This window comes from Anopheles bellator, chromosome 1 (assembly GCF_943735745.2).
Source record: "Anopheles bellator chromosome 1, idAnoBellAS_SP24_06.2, whole genome shotgun sequence".
Lineage (NCBI taxonomy): Eukaryota > Metazoa > Arthropoda > Insecta > Diptera > Culicidae > Anopheles > Anopheles bellator.
Window position 1 is genome coordinate 60,239,737 of NC_071285.1, and position 26,472 is coordinate 60,266,208.

The following is a 26,472-nucleotide window of genomic DNA, read 5'->3' on the forward strand; positions in this document are numbered from 1 at the left end:
GTCTCGACCTTTCGAAACAGGTCAGTCGTTAGGAAGTATTATAGCGTTTAAGGTTTAGTAACATCTATTTTATTCTGGGGACAAAGGACAATAAAGTGTTTAGCCGTTTTTCGTTCATGTTAGGTGATTATTGATGGTTTATATACAAGTGTGTGAGGTTAATATCGTCGACTGGGGCGATTCTACCATCCCGTCCCGTGTCTCTTGTGTGGTGCCACTTGCTTCCATTGTTCCCAATTACCAGTCTGCGTGGTAGGATCATATTTGATCTATAATCAGAGATCCGTACACTACGATCTTTTGTGATTTGAGTGAGCAGAGTGTGAGTGAATAAGCTTCCTCAAAATCAAACTGTGTAAGAAACAATGAACAAAGGCTTCCATCAAGGAGCATGTGTGTGAAAATGTGGCCAATGTTGCTCGTAATAGTGGTACTACTGGACTCAACAATTTAGTAGCCAAATACCCTAGGTGGCGTTGAAAGACTATCCGATGCTTAACGCAAAATTGCCACGTGTTGACCATCGTCGAGAACGAACGAACGTTGAAGACACTCTATTCCTTCTTGCCATGTCGAGATATCGTGGCCAGCGCCACAAAAAATGGCTAGGCCAAGGAAAACAAGCTGACGATGATATATTTTTAAGACGGCTTTGACAAAATGGATAGTGAGCAGGTGTCTGGGTAGTTTAATGGTACATATAACTAAAACGTTGTATTCTGCTACCTGGAGACCTTTTATCCTTCGTGACAAGTTGTTACGCAATACGCAACAGCTTCGTTGGACAACAAATGTTGACGCCAGGAACGAACCTTTCTGACCGTTTCGGTTACAGTCCAGAATGCCGCTGATTATTGGTTGTGGGCAACGGTTGATGGATTTACGGAGAGTCACGCGTTTATATGTGGTTTTGATTTTCATTAGTGGATGTCTGATTCGAAGTTTTTGGTTTTGTTTTCAATTTTCATGATGTTCGCACATTCATGTGTTTGAGCTTCACCGTCGAGCGTCGTCGTGAGAGTAAAAAAAACCGAACCTTGAAGAATACAGAAAACACACTCATACTGCTCGGGAAAGCCTTGAAGCCGACAGGTTGGTTCGACGGTCCGATCGACCGAAACATGGCTGGGTCTTAGCGCTAATATTTTTGCGACCCCCGCGTACCTATTTATAGCCCGCCAGGTCCTTTGTCAACGAGTTCCTTCTTGGCTACGTACGGCCTGTCTGCCAGGGGTCCTCCGCGGTCATGTTTTTTTTGTTTTCTTCCCTCTTTCTCTCCCTTTTTAACGTGACGGCTATCTTATTTGCTTTCCTTCTTTCTGGTTTCCCCAGCTAAACAGTACCCTGGCCAGGGGCGTCATTAATGTGCGGCGTATTTTTAGAACATTTATTCACTCCGCAATTTATTGCGCAATACCGGTTATCCGTGCATGTCAGCTCGTCGAAGTATGTGTGTCCCGTCAGGCTGTATGTGAGAAAGTGTTTGTTTCGTGAAAAAAAACTAATTTACTAGTTAATGTGTCGATTTTCCACGGTAACTGTTTTCGCTAACTCTGTCTCGTACCCTAGGTTTTCTTTTCTTCCTTGCTTGCCCATCGTTCACAAAACCTCGGCGCTAGTGCTTGTTCCTGTTACTGCGCTTTTCTAAAAGTCGTCAATTATTGAAGAGTTACACGTTTGCCAAGATCAGCGAGCGCTGTTTTCATTTGACAGTTGTTGCCGTCGTACGCTCGTGCGACGCCGGCAAGACTGTTTCCTTCGGTGATCCGCGGCTGAGGAACGCCAATACAAGATTCCATCTTGCTCGGATCAAATATTAGCTGACATTTGGCCAACAACGGCTGTGCGGCTGCCAAACCGTTGCCAAGAGAAACGGAAAAAACACAACTCAAGATTTTCTTTCGGTGGATGCGGGAAGATTGGTGGGGTAGAGTGGTAGGGTGCAACCCAAAGGGGTCGACCCTTTCTGGTAGAGGGCACCCAGAGCAAAACTCTATTTCGGTATCTGATTGATGTAGCGTAAATTCTTCGTCGGCTTGGCCCGGTACAGGGACTACGGTTCGGTTAACCTGCAGGAGTAGCAAGACCATCCTGATCGATGCATCCATCATAACGATCGTTCTCAACTTACGGTTTCAGCATAAAATAAAACAAATATTACTCGACTTCGCATAATGACTTTGAACAATAACTTACAAATATGATACAATGCCTTTAACAAAAGGTCGAACGAAACCTGGCAAACTTACTCAATTCTGAAGTTTCCCCAGCTGACTTAGAATAAACAAATGCTTCACAGCCATTGCGAATGGACCGGTTCGAACCGTAATATTGTTATATTAATGGCATCGTTAATAGAATAAACAAAGCAGTTGCAACCGAATGCGCCAGTTCATGAGAAGAGAGTTTTGTTATGAAAGTTAATCTTTGTTTGCTCCGTTAGCAACTGAAAGCTAAATAGAAACAAAAAGGCACGATTAAATTACTATTGCTGTACACTTGAAGCGCTTCCAGTTTGTTCCAGTATGATGGACGACTTTTCCAGGAATGTGCCAAGGAATGCATGAAATGTGGCCAAACACCCGGGCCACTCATGAAAAAACGCAAATGTAGGTAATCCTTTTTCGGGTTTTCAGCCGGACCCACACTCGCCTCAGTCCCTGCAGATTGGTATGCTCAAGAACGCTTTTCCGAAACTTACGGTTTATGTATTGCCTCCATTCTTCAACAACAATCAGCACAATTGTGTTGAACAAATAGGAGAAAATCAGTTCTGTTGATGAAAGTTTTTCTGGTATGGCGCGCCAAAAACCAGCAGCCAAGAAGGTGCGAGTCAGAAGTGGTACACATTCAAATAGAAATGGCAATGAAAATCATTTTATAATTACTCTCCCTCCTCGTGAATTCTTGTGTTGTTCATTTATCGCCATTAAGTTTGGCTGTGGCCTCAAGACGAGGGATAGCCTGGGATGGACTATTCACAAGGTCTCTCGCTCCAGCCATGATAAATGGAAATGAATGTTTTGACGGTAATCAAGTGTAGGCTAATATAGGCCACTCAACCATTACCACTAAAGCCAAAGGTTCTTCATTCAAATAAATCCAAAAATGTTTGAGTTTGATAATTTATGCAATTTATACATTTTTCTTCTCATTAAAATTATGAACAATCAGGTAACTATAAAAAAATCACGAATAAGGGCGCAGTATGCAAGTCCAGAACGTTCCGCCACTCTTCGACTAGTGGCCAGTTGCACGAATTAAGGTATCAGGGACATCACCAACCTTGTCCGCAGTCATGATCGGTGTGCGAGGTGTGGCGATTTTATTTTATTTTTAAAATAATTTATCTGCACTCTAATATTAACTGCGCGACCCTGGGATTTTAAGGTAAAAATAATTGCGGGCACACAGGCGCAAAACACACAATGCGGTGAAAAGGTAGCAGAGAGGGAGTGACCACACCAATAATGTCGATTACGATACATTTTGCTGGCGCACAACCTTGCTCGGTTGTACTATCGGCGGCTGGCTGGTGAGAGATTTCAAGTGGCGGGCGTTCCTGGCTTCCCCAGGGAGAACCGGAATTTTTTGAGTCAGATGTAATCACCAATACCACAAAACATCCATTCAAGCACACGGCTGGTGAGAAGCAGAGCAAGAAGCTACGATGCACTAGGCAGAGGAGTAATGATGAAAAAGTAGCCAAAAACCGACTGTAAGGAGCAGCATATTGAAAATCAATAATAGCTCCGCTCCACCCTTCTCTGCACTCTATAGTAGCGGAAGACAAATCGGATACACTTCGGTGGCGTTCGACAGCAAACGCCCATTCGCGACCATTCGGCAGGAACTCGAGGATCGTCAATCGGTGATGGAAACTACTCGCCCCTAGTGCTCCGACCGGACCCAGCGTTGAGCGTTCTAAAAGTGGTACCGTTTTTTCCCGGGCCTCGATGACTCGGAAAGGCCATCTGGGCCCCGGGTCGAACTCGGAGCATAATTTCGGCAGTGCGGACGCAACTGCGCATGACATACAAGCTCTCAACTTTGTCGGATTGTACTTATCGTTTAGATAGAAATAGAGAGCCAAAGAGAACAAGAGAGGAAGGCTAGGTTCTCACAATTTCCTCACGATTTTCCACTCTCTATTTTGATCGTGGGGTCGGGACCGGTTATCCTCCTAGACATTTTGCGCTAAGAAAGATTGCTTTTTATAAATAGTTTCAATACTCAGGATTAAAAAATAATGCATTAAAAGAGATTGTTTTTGAAGATTTTTGAGGAAAATTTATTTGGAGCAGAAGTGGCATAGAAGGAAAAGCTTCATCCAAGCCAGGAGGTTTTCTGCTTTGCAGCGGCGCACAAACTTTCTTCGACGCGAGCCGCTCACAAAACGCAAGGAAAAGCAGCAAAATAAAAAAAACGATGCGCACAATCGCGGCCGGGAGAGCCAATCGTGCACGATTTCAGTCATTCACGAACGTTTCACTAGTGTGCACGGTCTTGTGGTTTCACTTGCTGTACTTTTTGCTGTTGCTTCTGCGGTCTAGACCGCCTAGATAACCAACAGCACCAACTGAAACCACGGACGCAGGTTGGCTGCTGAAGGTGAGGCTTTCGTTACATAACAAGTCAAACGATATTTGGGATTACTTGCCTAGTATTTCATGCTGTCGGATTTTCGGTATCATGCAGGGTTATAGAATCAACACCCGATAAATCGATAGGGCTTATAGATTTTGTGAGTGCTCCACACTGACCGTGCCCTTGTGTAATTTTTTTCCCAGATTGCGATTCTTTCCGCGATTTAGTGATGTAGCTATAATTGTTCTAAATTTCCTTAACGGTGCCAACTAGCAGAAAATTTTCTAACTGTGATGGATATTAGTGACTATATTGGCAGGATCTAAATAAATTTAAAATTCGTTCCATGTGACAGTTAATGGGATGCAAAGCACGCCGGCGAAATAGCGTCGTCGATAAGTAGTACTTACCACATGAAGCTGACTGTGTGTTTCTCTCAGTGCTAGGTGCTAGATCCTTGATGAGAAGAGACAAGTTCAGGTGTATGTGTGGCAAACTGTGGTCAAACAGAATCGATCAACGACAGTTGGATATCAATCGGTTTTAGTTTTGATTTTCGCGTGCATGCGGAGCCCCCAAAAATAGATTTAGCCCTTTGAACCGTCAATGTTTTATTTTACTTTCGCTCAACGTAATCGCTAATGCGCAACATTCGGCGCGAACCCAGCGATTGATGCCGACTGTTTCTAGAGCAATGTTAAACTGCTCCAAATTGTTGGTCGTCATCGTCAAAAATTGTGCCGCAGCATCGACCAATGATGCTTTTGAACATACACATTTGCTGGCATCTAAAAGTGAATTTGAAAGGGCGAAAAACTAAGCAATGCACCGAGTAAGAGATTAAGAGATGCTTTTCGATAAACTTCGATTGACTAACTGAGTGATCAATTGTCAAACCGTTTTCACCAGCAAAGCACTACATGCGTTGAGAAAATCAGTCCATCCATTATTATAAAACAAATTAAATCGTCTTCGACTAACAAATAGCTTCTCATCACGGTAATCAAGTGTGCCACTCAACCATTACCACTAAAGCCAGAGGTTCTTCATTCAAATAAATCCAACAATGTTTGAGTTTGATCATTTATGCAATTTATACATTTTTCTTCTTATAAAAATTATGAACAATCAAGTAGCTATAAAAATCACAAATAAGGGCGAAAAAATGCGAAAAATTCACAGATGGAATTCACTGGTTTTGGGACTGGAAACCAAATAAATTCGAATCGTCTAAAAAACAATCTTAGGATTCTTAGGAACCGATTTGAACCCGGCCGGATGCCCATTCCTGTGTCTTAAGTCGAAAATTACAAGACAATTTGAACGTTATTTTGTCGCTCCGCACACGCCAGTTTGTGCAAGGTAAATACATACAAACGGTTGGGTGCTCCGTGATGAATGACAGATGCGTTGTGTCAATGCCGAAAGCTGTCAACCAGCACTGACAGCTGTAACGCACACCAATGAAAGATTCGTGGCCACTCACACCATCGCCGTTGTTCCAGTTCCAGAAAGAAACTCAGAGAGTCAGGTTCGAAGTCAGTTGGTCAGTAAAAAAGTAAGAAATGAAATTTGAACCATTTTCACGGTAAAGGGTAAAGTTTTACGTTTTTCGGTTTCGGTTTGAAGGGTGGTTGCTTTATCGCTTCGCAGAGCGGTTTCGCTACGCTTCGCAGGTTCAGCGCCAGAAATCCGGTTCAAGCCGTGCCGCCGCCTTTGCCGCGTTAATAGTTTCCTTCTACGGCAAGCGGTTGCCTTCCTGCCTCGGTTTGTGAGGTTTGTGCAGAGTCAAATAGCTAGTTGCAGTTCGCCCGCTTTGCATTTGAGCGGGGAAATCGGGTTAGTTGAAGCGTGCAAAATCCTTGCCACTCGGTCGCAAATATTTTCTTCCATTTAGCCTGGCATCCGCACAGTAAATAAAACCGATGGATAAGCAGCATATTTGTTCCCCAAATAGCGAATCGTGCTAACATTAGTGGAGTGGTGCGTGCTCGTCTTGCATCTACCGTGGCCAGCCGACGTGTTTCTAATACTACTGAGGTGTGCGCGAATACTGAAGAGTGGCGTCCTAAAGAGTCGCCAACACTTTCCATTTTCGTTTTGCAAAGTCCTAGTTTTTGTTAATTGAGCTGAGAAAGAAAATTGTAATATTCGCCAATCGCTAGACTGCATTCACCGTCCTTGGAAAAAACGGCTCCGGTTGGCGGTCCGGCTCTGCACGTTTGTTTGCTGATAATTACGTGTACCAACATTTCGTTACTACCCAGTCAGTAATTACGGAACGGGCCACCTCATAGCTGTCAAACGCGGTTACGAATCCTTTTGGTACACAGGAGGAAAAAGGAGAAAGAGTGAGCACATTTGTTCGGCAGAGCACTGAAGCGCCAGAGCTGTGTGCGTGAGATCGCGATTCGCTGTCGTGTCGCTGGAAACGCGGCCAAAAACGGTTGTGCGATTTGTGTATGGTGTGTGTTGGGCGAATGTAAGCCGCTGCGCCTGTGGCAGTGCTTACGCGTGTGTTTCCCTTTTGCGAAGGGGAAGTGCGGCGTGACGTTTGTTGGCCCTGCAAACCGCGCTCATCGTGGTCCCATCAACGCAATACACAAATCACCACGTAAGTGTTTATCGAAATCGCCACCGACTCCGGCAGTCGTGCTGAAAGCAAAGCATCCAGTAAGCATTGTGTGCTAGTGTGCCCTTTTTAGTGTCGGAAACTGGCGAAAACTCTATTTCATCATCTGCCGAAAAAAATCAGCAGGGTTCAGTCTGCAACGCAGCACGCCGCCGAGCAATCTGTGCATGAGAGTGCCAAAACTTGAAGTAATTGGGAAATATGAGTGGGTTTTTCAGTGGTGGTGGGATTATCAGTTCCCCGTAATATTGCCGTAGTTCGCTCTACATTGCGTGATGTATGAATTTGTCCATTCTAGCATAAACTCCAGTAGACACGTTGCGGGAATATTCTAGAAATTTTAACCGGCAACGGGAACATCCAACGAACGCAGCGGGCTGGCATTGGAAACCACCGAAGGATTCAGGAAGGTTTTTCCAAGGACAGTTAATCGAAAGTTTAACCAAGAGGGGGTAATGAACTCTGAACGATGCGCTTAGAGCTGGGACTGTGCCGGGGTGAAATGCGGTGTCTGTTGAAAAAGTCACCCGTTTTCTTCGCGTTCCAACGCAGTAGACCACTAGACGAATGTTTTGTGTGTGTACACCACACATAGACATAGTCTAAGTGATGCTAATGTGTTAGAAGTGGTCTACATCTAATGTCGGACCGTGCTCTGTTATCAGCAACCTATAGCTACTCGTATTAATCAATCGGACATATCTAATGTAATTTCTTCGACAACCTCACGACAAACTGGCCAGGATTCATCTTGTTTGGGGTGACATCTCGTTTTCAAAGTATATAAAATACTAACGCGAATGTCGTTTATTGTTTTTATTCTATTGTAAACAGAACTGCCGGTAACATATTAATCACCCACCATGGAGGACGGCCATAGCAAGACCGTCGATGAAGTCGTAAGCCACTTCCGAGTCGATCCGGAAAAGGGCCTTTCCCTTGACCAGGTGAAGGAATACCAAAAGAAATATGGACCCAATGGTAAGTAAACGAGCGTTCCCTACTGTACCTCCTCTGTTTTAGTTTCCGTCTGCGCTTATCGCTTCAACTACTGGGACATCGGGTCTGGCGGTAGCCAGCAGTCGCGTCACAAAACTTTGAACCATTTGATGCGCGTGCTGCCTGTTTGCGACAATAGATTGCATCTTCAACCCGTAGGGAAAGATAGGGTCTGGCGTAGCGTCAACGTTTGTGGAGCATGATCGTACCATGTTTCAAGTTACTGTGTTGCGGTTGCCATTAGCGGCTGCTGAGGCCCATTAGTAATTCTCTTGTCGTAAACGGTGGGTTGAATTTGGTGGTAGTAGGTAGGCGGAACGTGCTGCACAGGTGTTTGTAGCTTACCTGTAGAACGTGACGCAGGTGCCGGCAATCGGATCTGGACGGTGACCTTCCGGGGATGAGATAACGAATTTCGAAAGCTTTCCGTCTAACATGCGTTTTCGGATGCAAATAAGAGGTATAATAGAGCAAATTATTGCTGATAAGTGTAATGGAGCCATCGAGCTCAAAACTAAAGAGAACACGTGCTGCGAGAATCAGAGCAAGAAAGAAAGAGATAATTGAACGGGTTTAGATCCTTTAGCAACAACAGTTAATCCGAATCGTTAGTCTGGAATCCTGAATCGAAATGTTCAATACAACGGGTCTCACTAAGAGTAGTGACCTACCGGCAAGATCACGTTTTGTCCACCAAAAGTAGCTTAGAGAAAGATTAGTTCCAACGATGATCATGTGACAACAGAAGATTAAAAATTCTTACATTTTCCATTTCGACGTCAGTTGACCCTTTTGGTTTGCACAATCAATTGTCAAGCTATTCGGTACGATCCATACGGTATGTTAACAGCAATTGGCTTGTGCTACCCAATTTATCAACGATTCATATAAGCTGATATCACTCCGATGCTTTCGCTTCCGTAATCCGGTTATCAGTGTAGTACATGCACGCCCTGGAGCGCCTTCTTTTCGAGCGTTGGCGCTTTGAATTGAGCCGTTATCTTTTTGGGTAAGCCGAACATTAAAGTGATTCATTGTGACATTGTAAGAAAATTCTATGCAAATATCCAGAAGAAGGTCCAGAAACCACTTGAAAGTGTAGCAGTTAGAAAGACAATATCATGCATAAATGCACTTTCCGACACGAAACTCGTTGGGTCCTAGAGGTTGCGATTGAGTGTGGCTCGTAAGAGGCTCGCGGTAGGGTGGTTGCCAAGAGGTACCAAGAGTTAAGTACCACGCATCGCGAGTGTGTTCTTCCTATGTGTATTTGTACGAACCTTCTGTGTTGTAACGGTGCCTTGCGCTTGTCAGCACCGCAACCTAAGAAGTATCGATTGTGTGAGCATACTTGTGTGAGAACGTCCTAAGGTTTATTAGATTGTCTTTCGTTTTGCTCGGAATCCTTTTCTCCGACGTCGTCAAAGATGCTCTTATGTTGAGAGTGGAGAAATAGTTTCTTCTCAGAAGGAAACAATTTCAAACACATACTTTCGGTCTTTCGTATCCATGAATCCAGAAATAGACACACATTGTATATGCAACAGAATCTTGGACAAGCGAATGTTTGTGAACAAAAGGCCCTGAACTGACCTAGTTGATTTACTATCATTTACTAGGTATATAATCGCAGGCGAACCGAAAGAGGCTGCTAATAGTTTTTGTGTATCCACACATTAGCGTCTAGACTGCTCAAAAATCTGGTCACTGTGATAATTTTTTTAAACGATTTTGCTCATTCTTACGAGTCCTGTTATTTAGCATTCGTGTAAACTATTATCATGTTCAAGCTCTGTCTCCACACGGAGTTTTTTTCGAAATTAAACTTCGATTTCCTGGACATCATGGCAATCAGCACAAAACTTTAACGTTTAATCTTACCTAGCGCCAAAATTACAAGCATTCTGGTGCCTCAAAACTTTCTATTACTTTACTTCTCTCGCTGAGTAAAGTGTCCCTTCGTAAAAAACGTGTTACACAAAGACAGTTCAACTCATGTTGTGGCAATGTTACCAATAACGTTCTCGCTAGATCACGCTAGTTAAGCTAACGAAGACACGTACGTATGCATGTACGACTGTATGCATATCTCGCCGTGTTTCGTCGTTGTCGATCGTACCCATTTAAACTTCAATCACAGAATCGGTTTGACGTCAAAGAAGGTACAATACGGCACTGTGAACATCATTCAGCTCAGTACTGGTGTCCATTGGTGAAATGGCCAGTGTCTTCACTATGATCCTCATCGCAGACAGAACAAAGTACGACTGGTAAATCTGATAACACATTTGCTTCGATAGCAACGCAAATGCAAATGTTGGTGTCGATCGACACAAACGGCTCACAAATCGTATCAGTGTGTGCATGTGTACCATAAGGCTGGCACATCTAATAGCCAATAGCACAAAAATCATCCCCATGCTCCGACGCCAGATGCTCGAAATAATTGGAAAACCTTTTCTAAAGCAATTGATGATCGATTTCATACGCGCCACCGTGTCTTTTGTTTTTGTTTACTGACACGTGAGCATTTTTCCTTGCAAGCATGAATCGAACGGAAGCGAAACCGGTAGCCACATCAGAAAGTGATGTTGCATAACCATCAAGAAGTTATGATGCTAAGGAAAGAATAATTCGAACGGTGTAACATTTCCAAACAAGTCGCTAATGCCGGCAACAGTGATCCGTTTCTCAGGCAATTGCAATTCTGAGCAGGTTTTGCTCGGTCAAGGAGATTGCTTGGGACAGCGAATGTTTGTAGTTGAACTTTGTGCGTGCTATCGATCGATTGTCGAGCAAAGTGTCCGAAAAAGGAAAGTTTGTATTTGCGGTCTTTCGGTGAACGTCAATAATTGCCAATCAGCTGTTTTGACGATCGCGAACTGCCTTCCGAGCGCAATGCAGAAATATGAAGCGAGGATCTCTAAAAAACATCAACTTCAAATGGTTTATAGTAGAACGCTGCCACTACTGTTGCTTTACAAGAACCGTGGAGATATGGTATATACTCTGGATGATCTATACTGTGGAGATATTTGTAAATATTGTGAAAAGGTCATACAAAAGTTATCCCAAATCGGTTGCGTTACTCGAGTGCTTGATACTGATGAAGATACAAGTACATTTCAATATTCTCGAAAGATCGTTTGAAATGCTACTTAAATATTTTCAATAGGTCGAATAGTATGTTTTACTACGAACATTCCTCATTCGGTTTAAAATCAAGCTATAATTAGTGAGTTATGTTCAAGTCAATAATAAAATTGGGGATTACGAAATTTAAGATCAAGTCAAAATTTATCGTAATTGAGACATAATGCTTCTAGTAGCCGATTTATCAGGAGAGGTTATAGTTTTAAACATGATTGCCGCTAAAAATTAACGACAGTGGTGATTGGTTAATTATGCAATTTGAAACAAATGCCATACTATCGGCTGTCGATCGTTGAACGAAGTAAAACACAAGCGTCGTTTTTTCTCGCGTGTTGTGCCCTTCAGGAGGAACCGCTGAAATTCAACTCATCGTTGAAACCCATTTCACATATCCCTTTCTGGAATATGCTGTAGATGTTCCGAGAACCGTCTGAGAGAGGGCATGATTCATTCATATGCTATAATTGTATACAGAAATATCGTGATTGAATATGCTTTCCCTTCAATTTATAGTCAAATGAAGCAAACCCTGTCTATTCCCTTGTTTAGAACTTAAGAACGTACAGTGAAACTCTGCTGCTGCTAACTTAGCAGAGGTGTTGTTAGTTGAAGCATAAAAAAACAACTTTTGTTGAAAAGTGTACTAACAGATGTTCGATGTTTCTAAAACAAAATCACTCAACACGTGTGCATACGATGAGTATAGCTGAAAACAAGATGATCGCTCCGGAACAGTGACTATCATGTGCGTGAGCAAGAAGGCCGATCAATGAATACGATATCTTGTCCGTTGCATGGCGAGCCGCTGGTGGTTTCACGCAGATCATTGAAGCTTCTCTATCATCGATTGAAAAACACTCTGTTTGGATGTTGCCGCATGTAAATGATTGGCATTTCCAAGTGTTCTGAAGGTTGCATGGTCTGATAGAAGGAAGGCAGAACGAAGGATTAAACGTTAGTCAAGGTGACATCGCACGGAGGGTAATGTCTCAATTTGCATAACTCTGAGGCCGTACAACTAAGGTTTCAGTTTCATCTCCGTATAGATGGGCAAATCGGACAGTCTTAGTCTTCGTAGTCTTAGCTTATATCTAATATCATCGTGTACCAATTCTATTAAAAGCAAATCCAAAAAATCAAATATTTAAAACTATAATTCTTCATGATATTGTAATCAATATACTTATTTATCGAACTCAAACTTTCCAAGGAATACAAAAAATTGAAAAATCGAGAATGGACTGGCTGGATCGGTGGCGTACTGACCACGATCGAAAAGAACACACACATCTATCACACTACGCGGATGATTGTTTGGCGTAGAGTGGTGTGAACGATACGGGATTCGCTATCGTTTTGTTTTCGCACCACTTTTCTTCTGTAACTGCTTTCTCCGAAACAGCAAAATATTATTTGGAGATAAAGATTCGCTTCATCTTTTTTACCACAAACAGACAAGCAACGCCGATTAGAATACAAAGGGTTGTTTTCATCATTTTAAGGAAGTCTAGAATTAAAAAACAAACGACTCGCAAGGCGTCCTTCCGCCTGCGGCTGTTCACTCATGTCGGAAGTCTATTTTTGGGTGCACTGATCTCTTCATTTCATGCTTTCTTTCTCTCTTTTTTTTGTTTCTGACTCCCACCCTATCTATTTCTCTTTCTCCCTTCGGCTTGTCATTTTCTGTTTCATTGGGCAGTCATGGAATGGTTGTTTCCTTTGCTTGGTTGATTACTTTTTTCTAACCGACTACAAATCCCGGCGATTCGACTGATTCGCTGTTAGACCATGCGCTACCGAAGTATCTTTTATTGGCCGGGCCAATTTGTGTCAGCCGAGCAGCATTGAGCTCTGTTGGTTTTGTTGCCAATCCGGTCAAGGAATTAAACTCTGGGTTGGCGCTGACGTCAAACACTTTCGGTGATCATAAGTTCCGAATATGTAGTTCTCAGTGCCTATTCTCAAGTGTTTTCAAGCTTCAATTAGCACGTGAATGATTCATTGATCCTCGAAGAGGTCGAGCTCACCCGTAAGAAAAGGGGCACATAGTCAAGAAAACCACCAAAACCGCCCACCAGCCCTCTAATATATTATCCAAAAACTCGATCATCGTTCTTATGGTTCAATATATAATATATTAATGCTCTTTTCCTGTTTTTTGTTCTATTATCTCCACACAGAACTCCCTGCTGAAGAAGGTAAGTAATTTTTTCCTTTGGTGTTTTTACATGTGGTGTTTGTATTTCTCATAAGTTAGACGGGTTACGCCTTATTTTGCCGGTGGAGTAAACAGAAAATTAATAACAAAATTATGCTAATGTTCCCGCTGTGTCATCGCCAATAAACATCAAAACTTGGTAGTGTATGAGGGGTTAATTTATACTAGCAAAGAAGCTTTTCGACAAAGAATGCATGCAGTAAAAGAAGTCAGCACTCTGTGTCGACTGCCGATAGCTATGTGACGGTGATGGCAACGTGCTGTCTCCGCATGGGGCATGTGTCAGACGTTATGGAAACAGTAGCCCTTCCAGACAAACCATCCAGAGGCACTGGAGCGCGATCATCAAACGAGAAGTGACGTTAGCGTTTTTCTAGGGCATTGCTTCACAGAACAGCGAGCGCTGTGGGTGCCATAATTTTGTTACCTCAAGCCGAACCGGTTGAAAAAATGTGTCATCCCACTTGTGTTCCAAATCATCCAGGGATACTCCCGCGGTACGGACGGCTGGTCAAGCATGTTCTGTGTTAGCGTTAGCTAACGGTGGCACCTACAAGATAAGAAACAAATCCTACATCGTCCGGCCTCCGCCTCATATTCGTCATAGAGGGAAGTCGAACACTATGTGTTGCAAACCCTTTCCCTATGGGCTACTTTGGGCGGTCTTCATCTGGCGCGCATCACGGATGTGGTTAACTACTATCGGCGCCAACCACACACAAACTCGATCCGATCGTTTTAATGCTTCTTGGGCTCAGTGCATCATCGGTTTCGCGGTGCTTGCTGCGGAAGTGAGATGAAAAATAGGGCATGTAAATATGGGCCTCTCGCGGTGCTACTGACGGATGGACTCTCGAACGCTTTTCGACTGCATCTCTTTATCACGAGAGGAGGTGAGATGCATGCTGCTGAGGACCGAAGGATGCTAAAATATTTACTCTATCTCCGGCCTCTCTCGCGGTTATGGGGCGATGCCTTGGCCTACACCTGTTTTGTAAGCGGACGGTGTTGGGGCTTATAGGAAAGTATGTGAATATGGCGGAACCTTGTTTTATGTGGCAAGGCAGTAATTAGAGTAACAGAAAAAGTTCATGCTACCTGATCTAGCGGACAGTAGAACAAAAAGAGGAATGCTGAGAAATACATCGTCAGCTGTAATGTTTTTCAGTGCTACGACGATATGGGTATGCTATTAATAGCCCCCAACCTGGGTCGACACTGGCTGGATATTCAAAAGTACTTTCGTTTGTAATGATACTTCCCTGGCGAACGAATGGTGCATCTCGTTGGATATCGGAAGCTTAATCACGATGGGTTATTTGTTGTTAATCATCAAATCTGTAATGAAAAATGATTGCTATCAACCATCGTCTCAACATTCGTCAACATTCGTTGGATTTACGTTGAAGGTCGAACTAAAAGCAGCACAACCAGAGGCTTGTGAACAGACGGGCGGCATAGCATACGCCATTGAGACAAGGATTACGGCGTTTGGCGCTATTTTTGTGCGCCCCTGACAAAAATAAGTATTACGTGCCAAGTACGTACGTGCGTACGCAAGGTGGTAATGTTGGTTCCACTGCGCGTCCGTCGCGACGGTTCGTGGACATCGTGTGCGTGTCTACATACTGTGCCTCGGTGCTTGACCTGCCATCATATGATAGGATTCTTAAAGTCAGAAGGCTGGTTTTTCAAATTCCTTTTTTGATAAAATGGTCTAATTTTCAGGGGATTATTGTCAGACCTCACATATGAATCCTTCTTAATGCGCTCTACGACCTGGTGTGTGAGGTATCTGGTGGGACAAAGCGCTTCGGTTTTGAATTTGGCCATGGGTCCGTTTGAGGCAGAGTGCGTTTTATCAAGGCGATTCATTTCCATAAACGACCAAGATCTTGAGTGTCTCGGTGACGATAGTTTATGCACAGCATTAGTGTATTAATTTTCCCCGTCAATTATCGAGACCTTTACGATACACTTGCACGCGGCGTAGTTGGCGCATCGGTGTTACAGTGTTGAATGAAAAATAAATAAAATAAAAATCATGCGTAGACTTGACTTGCCGGCAAAATAAAACAACTCGTAGAGTCCAATATAGCATCAAACCGGAACGACGAGCATAAATATTGTTGCATTCTAGCACACACACTTATTACTATCTATTTTACTCCACAGGAAAGACACTATGGCAATTAGTGCTTGAACAGTTTGATGATCTTCTAGTCAAGATTCTGCTATTGGCTGCTATTATTTCATTCGTAAGTATACTAAAATACGTGAACCGTTGTACTCTTGATAAATTTAATCGATTCTTTGGCGATTTAAGAAAATATGTCCCTTTTTGTGTATCGATAAACTATTACTTTCATTTAAAGGTTATGACAAACTGTTTGCATACATTTTCGTCGATGTCACTCGGATAAGATTAACATTTTTATTTTTATTTGAATGACATTTTAACTCAAATATCTGTTCTCATCGACCGGCGGTTTGTAGTTATCCAAAAATAGTTTGAAGCTCTTTGGAGTGCTGCCGACGTCGTGGCGAATGCTTATGTAAGGATTTTGTTTTTCCTCAAAAATGACTAACGATGAGCAGAAGGAGGTGGACAGTTGGTGGCGTGTTGCATATTTTCGCGGTCAATAAGAACGCATGAGAGAGGATGATCGCATTTCTCTGGCAGACCAAAAAGAATGTGCTGTGCTTGGAGTCAGAGATAATTTTTCTATAAATACTTCGCACCTTTCGTCCTCATAGTCTACTCCTAATCGGCGGGGTGCAAAATAAGAAAACAGTTGTATATTTTTATCAATAGTAGTGAACGGTTCGAGCTTTTTAAGACTTTTCAAACTATATGATAGCACAGGAACATGGAAAAGCGCAACTAAAATAACGCTCTCTTGTCTTACAGGTATTAGCTCTGTTTGAGGAACATGAAGGCGTAGAAGCTTTCGTGGAACCGTTCGTCATTCTACTGATTCTGATCGCTAACGCCGTGGTCGGTGTGTGGCAGGAGCGCAATGCAGAGTCCGCGATCGAGGCGCTAAAGGAGTATGAGCCCGAAATGGGCAAGGTTGTCCGCAGTGACAAGTCCGGTGTGCAGAAGATCCGAGCCAAGGAGATCGTTCCTGGTGATGTTGTTGAGGTGTCGGTCGGTGACAAAATCCCTGCTGATATCCGTTTGATCAAAATCTTCTCCACCACCATCCGTATCGATCAGTCCATTCTGACTGGTGAATCAGTGTCGGTTATCAAACACACAGATGCCGTCCCGGACCCCCGTGCCGTAAACCAGGACAAGAAAAACATTCTGTTCTCCGGCACGAACGTTGCCGCCGGTAAGGCGCGCGGTGTTGTCATTGGCACCGGTCTGAGCACGGCTATCGGTAAAATCCGTACCGAAATGTCGGAAACCGAGGAAATCAAGACTCCGCTGCAGCAGAAATTGGATGAATTCGGAGAGCAGCTCTCGAAGGTTATCTCGCTCATTTGCGTCGCCGTCTGGGCCATCAACATCGGCCACTTCAACGATCCCGCCCACGGTGGCTCCTGGATCAAGGGTGCTGTGTACTACTTCAAGATCGCTGTCGCTCTGGCCGTCGCTGCCATCCCGGAGGGCCTGCCCGCTGTCATCACCACCTGTCTGGCCCTTGGTACGCGCCGTATGGCTAAAAAGAACGCCATCGTCCGTTCGCTGCCGTCCGTCGAAACGTTGGGTTGTACTTCGGTTATCTGCTCGGATAAAACCGGCACGCTGACCACCAATCAGATGTCTGTTTCGCGTATGTTCATCTTCGACAAAGTTGACGGTTCTGATAGCAGCTTCACCGAATTCGAAATCTCCGGTTCTACCTATGAACCGATCGGTGAGGTCACTCTCAATGGACAGCGCGTCAAGGCCTCTGACTACGAGACGCTTCACGAGCTCGGTACGGTCTGCATCATGTGCAACGACTCGGCCATCGATTTCAACGAAGTGAAGAAGGTATTCGAAAAGGTCGGCGAAGCTACGGAAACTGCACTGATCGTGCTAGCGGAGAAGCTGAACCCCTTCAACGTGTCTAAGCAGGGTTTGGACCGCCGCTCGGGCGCCATCTGCGTGCGTCAGGAGATTGAAACCAAGTGGAAGAAAGAGTTCACATTGGAGTTCTCTCGGGATCGTAAATCTATGTCGACCTACTGCACGCCACTGAAAGCCTCGAAGCTTGGCAACGGACCGAAGCTGTTCTGTAAGGGTGCCCCCGAGGGCGTCCTGGAACGTTGTACGCACGCCCGTGTTGGTACTACGAAGGTGCCACTGACGGCTACTCTGAAGCAGCGCATTCTTGACCTTACCCGTCAGTACGGTACTGGACGTGACACGCTCCGTTGCCTGGCCCTGGCCACCGCTGATGCGCCGATGAAGCCCGACGACATGGATCTGAACGATTCGACCAAGTTCTACACCTATGAAGTTAACCTGACTTTCGTCGGTGTCGTTGGTATGCTGGATCCACCACGTAAGGAAGTCACAGACGCGATTGTTCGTTGCCGTGCCGCCGGTATCCGTGTCATTGTTATCACTGGTGACAATAAGGCCACCGCTGAAGCTATCTGTCGCCGCATCGGTGTGTTTAAAGAGGACGAAGACACCACCGGCAAGTCGTACTCGGGCCGTGAATTCGACGATCTTTCTATTTCTGACCAGCGTGACGCCTGTGCCCGCGCCCGTCTGTTCTCACGTGTTGAGCCGGCCCACAAGTCGAAGATTGTAGAGTACTTGCAGAGCATGAATGAAATCTCCGCCATGACGGGTGATGGTGTAAACGATGCCCCCGCCCTGAAGAAAGCTGAAATCGGTATTGCCATGGGTTCGGGAACCGCTGTGGCCAAATCGGCAGCCGAGATGGTGTTGGCTGACGATAACTTCTCCTCCATTGTGGCCGCTGTTGAGGAAGGTCGCGCTATCTACAACAACATGAAGCAGTTCATCCGCTACCTGATCTCATCTAACATCGGTGAGGTTGTGTCTATCTTCCTGACCGCTGCCCTGGGTCTCCCGGAGGCTCTCATTCCCGTTCAGCTTCTGTGGGTCAATCTGGTCTGTAATCAAGGATGCAACATGCAACATGGTAAACCACTAACGGACTGATTTCTTTCGACTGTAGGTCACTGACGGTCTGCCAGCTACGGCACTCGGATTTAACCCTCCGGATCTTGACATTATGACCAAGCCACCGCGTAAAGCTGACGAAGGTTTGATCTCTGGATGGCTGTTCTTCCGGTAGGTTTTTGTTTTCAACGTTGTGGCATATGAACCATGGTTTTTGTACAACTTCTGTATTTGCACAGTTACATGGCCATCGGTGGATACGTCGGTTGCGCTACCGTCGGTGGAGCTGTTTGGTGGTTCATGTACTCCGATGGAGGCCCACAGCTGTCGTACTGGCAGTTGACTCACCATCTGTCCTGCCTCGGTGGTGGTGATGGATTCAAGGGCGTCGAGTGCAAGATCTTTAACGATCCGCATCCGATGACGATGGCCCTGTCGGTTCTGGTAACCATCGAAATGTTGAACGCCATGAACAGGTAAGTTACACGACTGGCTTCCCCCTCGCACGCAATACTATCACTATCGATACTGATGAAACCTTCTTTCGACTTTCTGCAGCTTGTCTGAGAATCAGTCGCTAGTCCAGATGCCGCCATGGTGCAACTTGTGGCTCATCGCCTCCATGTGCCTGTCGTTCGCGCTTCACTTCGTCATCCTCTACGTTGACGTTCTCTCCGTAAGTATTCGCAACAGTCGGGTAGCCGATATTGCTAAAGAGTTTCCTTTCTTATTCGTTTTTTTGTTATCTAATCGATCAATAATCCCCCTCGTTTGCAGGCCGTTTTCCAAGTGACGCCACTGAACACTGATGAGTGGCTGACCGTCATGAAGTTCTCGCTGCCGGTCGTGCTGTTGGACGAAATCCTTAAGTTCGTCGCCAGAAGGATCTCGGACGGTGAGAGCTATGTTAAAAATATGCATGGACTAGTGTTAGCGTGGGCAGTGTTTTTCGCTTTCATCATATGGGGTCCATAATGCCAGTGCGATTAGAGACAGAGCCTGCGCTAGTTCTACTACTACCACTACTATTACTACTACTATTACTTCTTCCACCACCAGTTCTACTGATAGAGGGGAGATTCACTGTTATTAGGGAAAAGAAATGCGTAGAGATGAAAGCGAACAAGGGCGCGCAAATAGCGGTAGTAGCGAATCATCGGCAACAAGGCACAGAGCACACACACGCACTCATCTATGTGCACATCCACACCCACATTACTCACCTATTATGTTGGGATCGCGAAATGTTTAAGATTTGTGAAATTCGGTTTCCTATTGGAGATAAAATTATTCACTTTGGAACGGAAAGTTTTTGGTAGAAACGCTCGTAGATTTAATAGCCGGGGTCCTCCAACTATTTGGCCACTGCTATTGTGATAAACGGCCCGAAACGTGTACGCTATTATCGTGTTATTAAGAATGATTGTTTTGGTTTTCACAACGTTTCATTTCCGTCATTTTTTTTGTCATTCAATTAACAGTTCTGTTGCTTGTTATTACCGTGCGCAAACGCATATGTGAAAATTAGTTCAGAAACTAAGCGTACATGCGCGTTTAATAGACGTAAATGTGGGTGTGAGCTTCTAAGGATCGATTAATCGAAACATGAATGCTCCTGGCCCTCTTTAAAAAGAAGTGTTGGAAGTGTGCCGTGTGTGCTCGCGTATCTCTCGGCAGTCGATTCTGTCCCGTTTGTTGGTGATTCTTTTGCTTACCACGACAACAACAAGCAAATGCGATAGTGTTATCGTCTATAGAATAATAGAATTGCGCTATTATAGAATGATGCTGCTGCGGTGCTAGCAGCAACAAAGGTTAGAAACAAAGAAATACGAGTGATAGTTGAAATATTATTTTTATTACTATAAATTTCCAATTAGACTCTCCCCCGCCGTTCTTTCATGTGATCGAAATCAATGTTAGTCCTCTCGCGTCCGCGTTTTTGATTGGTTTCGAATATCCTATCTCATGCACACTTACTCCGTTCACAAGTCGGCGGTTTGTTTTACACCTATCGAAGATAAACATATTTGGAAACGTTGTGTAGCTTTATAGACGTTTTTAATCTCAGCAATAAGAATGGACCCCATCTAGAAGAACTATCCCACGGTACTGCAGTAGTAGTGTAAGCTTAATGCAAGAAAGCAAAGCAAAAAACCACACAAACATTCATCTTATGTACGCGACTCACGCACGCGTCCATACTACAAAAATGGCGGTCGAGACGCCACCAGTATGTGAGGCGTATAATTTGCATTGGGATGCAGTGAGCGATAGCGACTAAGCCGACAGTTTGCTCCCCTAGTCCCATGTCTACTTTCATCTCATACAAAGCAAACGAGCATGTCTTGTGTGTGACTCGTGCAGCGCGCATACCATTAACAGCAACAGTAGCACCTCGCGCAACGCAAGAAGAGAAGAAAGGGTGCCGTTTTGTATCTATGTAATGCCAAAACATGTTTTACACCATACAACGAAGAGAATGGTGCGTCAAGATGCGTGTGTTTTTTCCTTCTTTGATTTAAAGTTTTCGTATTGAGTGATGTGTTTGTTTATTAGTTCTGTTTTCCTTTTTGATGAACCTTTTGTTTTACCTTTAGCTTGTTTTCTTTTGTCCGATTTGCGAAATGGTTTCTCATTCACAGCAGCTTGTTTGAACTTTTCATGTTTTCGAGAAATACCTGCTAGTTATACAAATTTCTAACATCCGAAAATCTCAACAAGGACTATCGGATAAACTTGACGAGGGGTTGGCTGAAATTGTCACTTTGACTGGAAGTATCAGACATATTGATAGATAGGAATACGAGTTTAGACAAATTTATTGCTATTTCTACTACCATTCAGATTTTTTGTGTGAAAGTTTACAACCAAAATTGTAGTTCTCAAAAAACGTTTTAAACTAAAACGGTACGCTTTTCTGAACCGAGATAGCGTTACCGAGAGTACTACTAAATAACAAAAATGAAAACAGTTCTCGATCGCATACTTTATTGGTACGATACTTCTGGGTTTCCAAGGCAACCATGGTACCAAATGGTAGCAAATACACACATTCTCTCATGAAAGGCTCCGGCTGAGCAGTTTTGAGCGTAGGTTACTTAATTTATTTAGACACAATATACAGAACAAAAGATTAAAATATTTAACGTTCTATGGAGAGGCTTCTTTAATAACAGGGCGACAGTAAAGCAACAAATAGTGGATGAGACATAAGGCGACGCTTGTTTCGGTGTTTCTTCCACTTTCAAATCAATGAAGTTTTAAAGAAATTCCTCCATAAATTCAGTGGATTTCTTCCTATCAATATGCACACTTTTTGTGCATTTTGAATGGCAATACCGTCAAGATTTGAGGGAGACTTTTCCAGATGCTTCCAGAACAGAAGCGATCGATACTAATAGAGTTGTGCCTAGCGTAGCAGTATAAGCGGGGAAGGAAGAAACGATCCTCAAACAACAACGTTATTCCATCCAAAGTACATTAAGTGCTGGTTTGGATAGGGAAACTTCGTACATAGATCGTACATTTTCGTGTAGAAAATAACATGTTTAATGAATCGTTTCCATATCGCATAGGAATATTTTCGATTTTAGCTGCTCCAGCTATGAGTTATCGGTTCATGTCTACATCATTTTAGATATCACTACTCCCCTAAAATGTTTGGTCGTCTTTTCGTTTGTTGCCTTTAGTCCTGACAGTCTCATGTGGACTTCCACGCGCCACCGTGTACTGTTTCAGGTTTTTTTCTGACATGTTGTGACATAAATGCAACTTATTACTTTCTTGCGATCTACAGTTGTCAACAAATGAGCAAAGGTGTAACATTTAAAAATTAACGCAAATCATTCAATAAATACAAACATTGCTTAGGAGGTAAGATGAAACACCGAGGGACAGGTATGGGAATATTAACCGAAACTGGCTAAATCACTGAATAAGATGCAACAGGGGAAATGGAAAACTTCTTCAGGCTCAAATAAAGGATCGAGCCAATGTGCAATGAAGTTTCGTAAATTATAAACCAAAACTTTCCCGATTGCTACTGATATGCTGTTTATGGTGCAATTCTTCTCATAAATTGTCATCACTCAGCAAAACGAGTAAAGTCATAGTGAGGATGTGATTTCATACAGCAAGTCGTTATTATTAAAAGCGTTAAAAGGTAAGCCTCTCACAGTTGCTCTCGCTCTAGCGAGGAACGAATGCAGAACAAAAACGATCGTGGAACGGGAAAACATTGCATCCTCAGGCAGCAGGAGTGTAAAAAAGAGGAATCGAGAAGAAAAAGGCAGAAAAAATAATAAAAAACATTTTAAATATACTGAGCTAATAACATACGTTTTTCTAACTGCGTTTTTCTTACCCAGTGCGCCCTTCATACACTAACCTTTCATTTTTACGATCTCGTGTGCGCGATTACTCAATATCCACACCCACACAAATAGCTGATGATAAAATCAGTCTATCATCTACTCCTTCATCATTACGTTTCGTCTACGCTTTTGCGAATCAACCAATACCGCGGAGTTTCTTCGCTTCTCCCATAATACTGTCTCTGGAAACAAAAGCCGTCGGATGATCCTACATCCTGACCTAACAGCGTGGGCGTGTGTGATTGTGCTTTGATGAAAAAGGGATTGCTGTGTGACTGTATGCTCGTGATCGTGTGTGAGTGATTATGCTGCAAAGAACAAACGTCCCGGTTCTTGAAGAGGATCGGTCTGCTTGCATAGAGTATGCCGCGAATGCCCACCGACGTCCACTCGTTCCCGCGTGATCCGGGTGAATACGAGTGACCAACCCACAGGCGACTAGTACTATGCGGTATGCTGGGCGGCCATACAACTCACCCTCAGGCACGAACTACAGAAGTGTAAGATTTCTTTATATCCACAACATTTTCCTCTGCTTAAAAGCATCGCATCTGCAGCATCACATCACTCTATCGTACTCTATCGTAGCTCTCGAAACGCACACACGTCCTGTCGCGAGAAACTTCCATTACATTGTAAGTACGCCATCTACTAATGTGTGTTGGACATCAGTACATTAATTTGGTAGATCTCCATTTATCTCTATAGCTATTGAAAACTGTTTTATTGTGAACGTGTGCTCTTTGTTTAACTAGAAACTAGATTTTGGCCCAAACCTGTACTGTCTGTCTTATACCATCTTTTGGGTGCTGCATGATTTTGCAGTATCGTTTATACACAGATGTACAATTTTATACATGCCGCCTGTTGTGATCTGCCGCATTCCGAGTGATTATGAACAGGACTGTAATATACAGAGTGTTTTGCATAGAATAACGTTGTAGCTAGCAGACAGTAATCGTAAACTTGTAGTGAATCGTAATCCCAGAATACAAACAAAACAATGGGGCCAACGTTGACATTTTTATTATTTTTGTTTCTTCCTTCTCTCTGCCAACAGTCAATCCTGATTTCCATTAAAATCGTAGCAAAGCAATAAAAAGGCGTATACCACCAAATCACACATCAACCCTGCGCCCTCCCTTTAATCAACACTACCGAACCGTAAATGATAAAAACGCTTCAACCCTTAAAAAGACAGGAACCAGTAACACACCACCATTATTATTACGACCGCCTACCACTATCCAATCGCCAGGTCACATCATTGGATGTCAATTTACCTGTTTTGTGTAGCCTACTGTGTACGTCCCAGCAACCACGCTTAATATCATCAATGTCGCTGTGTTACTGTCCTGTGTGGAGATCGTGTGCCAAACGAGAGCCAAATAAAGTACGAGACGTCCACTCCGCGCACTCATGACGAGGACACGGTTGTGGAGGATGTGATCAATAACTGCGAGTGATAGACAACGTGTTTGAATGAGTGCCAAAATGCCCAGCAGCTTCTTCCGTTTTCAGCTTTCCTATTACGGTCTCTTTTTTGCGATCATGTTCGGCATTCCGGGGATTCTAAAACCACAAGAAACGTACCCGTTACAGGACCATACGGACCATACTGAGCGCCCCGTCCCCCATCGGACTCTCGGAAAAGCGTCTCGCAAGAAGAAGGAACCGATCTGATGCGTATCCGAAATGGCATTTCCTATTATCACTTCGTTGCAAAGCTCTCCTACATCATCTATTCTGGAACTCTTTTTCTCTCCTCATCAACTGCTTCCTGTGATCAGCATCGGCGGTGAAGAAACTTAAAAGTGGAATGTTGGAGCACGAAACGCCAAACCGTTTTACACACTTTCCTACCTACCACATGTCCTTTATAGAGTATTTGTTACCTATGTGTGTCATTTCCCTACTATTCCTCATCACAACTGGTGCCAAATACCCTCAGCCAGCAGCGACAACAGCAACAGAGAACGGACATCACCAACACCACCTTTTGAATCCTTTTGCGAACCAAGACGCAGCTTGCGATTCAAAGACACCTGGCGTGCGTTACTAAACAACGTAAAAAAACGTAAGAAGAGCAGCCAATCGTCGTCGTTTGGCCGCTTTCATCGAAACGATTACCGTAGCACTGCGTCATAGATTTGATGCAGACTTCCGTTTCCCTATCCTATTGTTTTACACTCATTGTTGCTCGCTATGTGTTCCCCTTCATGATTGTCTTTCTGAAACCCCTTTCTTAAGTTTCAAGTTCATTGCCAAGCTGAGAAACGTTTGTTGCTTCACATTTGTTCGCTTTTCCTATCCTAAATTTAGTTCAATTTTAAATTGTGTTTTCGATTGTTTCAGCCGTTTTGCAGTGACGACCTTCCCAATGCTTTTCTTCTTTCCGACCTTTTTGCGCCAGCAAATAGAAAACAGTATAGAAGAAAAGCACTGTTGGATCTTGTTTCATTCTTTAATATTTGGCTTCGACACCATTCAAAATTGCTTCCACGTTTTGCAAGCTTTTTATTGAATGCAATATTGCTTCATTTCTTTCTGCTCATGGATATTAAATGATTCTCTCCATTATGCTACTATATGCTACCATGTTGTCGATATTTAACGAATTGTTCTCTCTTCTTTTTTTCTTTTCTCCACAATGATTTCCTTCGTCCCCTTTCAAACTCTCGTCAATTGGTGCGTCGGTTGCCTCTAATTCGACCACTTCCTCCGTTGACCGTGGGTATCCGCCTTTTTTGTTTTTTGAACCAACAGCCAACGAAGTCATTAAGACCTGGGAGTAAGCATTAGTTTGGAGCATAGAGACAGACGTACGTGTTAAGATGCAGTAAAGTGAAACAGACAAATACTAAGTGTGTAAGAGAGCGCCAAAAATGAGTTTGCGCAGGACAAAGAAGATAGATTCAGCTTTGCCGTTCGACTCTACTAGAAAAGTCAAGAAAAAGGTAAAAGAAGGAACCAAAGAAAAGATCGAAAACAACAAAACCTTAGTGTGACGATAACAGAAAACAAAAAGAGAACAAAATAAAGTCGTGTGTGTGTCTTATTCATTTTGATCTCCGATCTGTCCATCGAGTGTCAATATTAGGGAGAGAATTTGACGAAATACAGAAAGAAGAAAAGATATCAAAAACTAAAATTGATAACCAACGACCTTTTTACGAACATCCACCAGCGAACAGGAGCAACGAGAACATCAGCTGTAGGAATACAGGAAAGAAGGACGAAGAAATGGAAACGGAAGCTCGTGAAAAAGCAAAATGAGCAGAAAAACAGTGTTTATAAACATTAAAGAAGCAAATAGTTAGCAAACGTGCAATTGTTAAGTAAGACAAACATAAACTAAACCAAAAATCCAGAACCCGTTATGTTTTGTTGTTTCAAAAACGACACGAAAGAAAAA

At 43.6% G+C, this 26,472-nt stretch overlaps 1 protein-coding gene across 3 annotated transcripts; it reads left to right on the forward strand.

Moving 5' to 3' along the window:
• On the forward strand, positions 1–26,119 carry LOC131209842 (calcium-transporting ATPase sarcoplasmic/endoplasmic reticulum type). Of its 3 annotated transcripts, XR_009156855.1 has the most exons (11): positions 1–20; positions 8,054–8,200; positions 13,552–13,569; positions 15,765–15,847; positions 16,501–18,669; positions 18,737–18,852; positions 18,921–19,157; positions 19,240–19,357; positions 19,459–19,576; positions 24,118–25,134; positions 25,824–26,119. XR_009156855.1 is itself a non-coding variant. In XM_058202999.1 (10 exons), the coding sequence occupies exons 2-10, from the start codon at positions 8,083–8,085 to the stop codon at positions 25,850–25,852; spliced, it is 3,006 nt and encodes a 1,001-aa protein (XP_058058982.1). In that variant the 5' UTR covers positions 1–20; positions 8,054–8,082; the 3' UTR covers positions 25,853–26,119. The 3 variants fall into 3 exon arrangements, 2 of the variants coding, with proteins under 2 accessions (XP_058058982.1, XP_058058973.1); XM_058202999.1 differs by lacking the exon at positions 24,118–25,134; XM_058202990.1 differs by lacking the exons at positions 24,118–25,134; positions 25,824–26,119 and having other exon boundaries at positions 19,459–21,036.
• The last annotated feature ends 353 nt before the right edge of the window (positions 26,120–26,472 follow it).

Bases quoted from the DNA above. Each gene is read 5' to 3' on its own strand.
- LOC131209842 (XM_058202990.1), top strand. From the start codon at position 8,083: ATGGAGGACGGCCATAGCAAGACCGTCGATGAAGTCGTAAGCCACTTC. The intron at 15,848-16,500 runs GTAAGTATACTA...CTTGTCTTACAG, and splicing joins TGGCTGCTATTATTTCATTC to GTATTAGCTCTGTTTGAGGA. The intron at 18,853-18,920 runs GTAGGTTTTTGT...GTATTTGCACAG, and splicing joins TCTGGATGGCTGTTCTTCCG to TTACATGGCCATCGGTGGAT.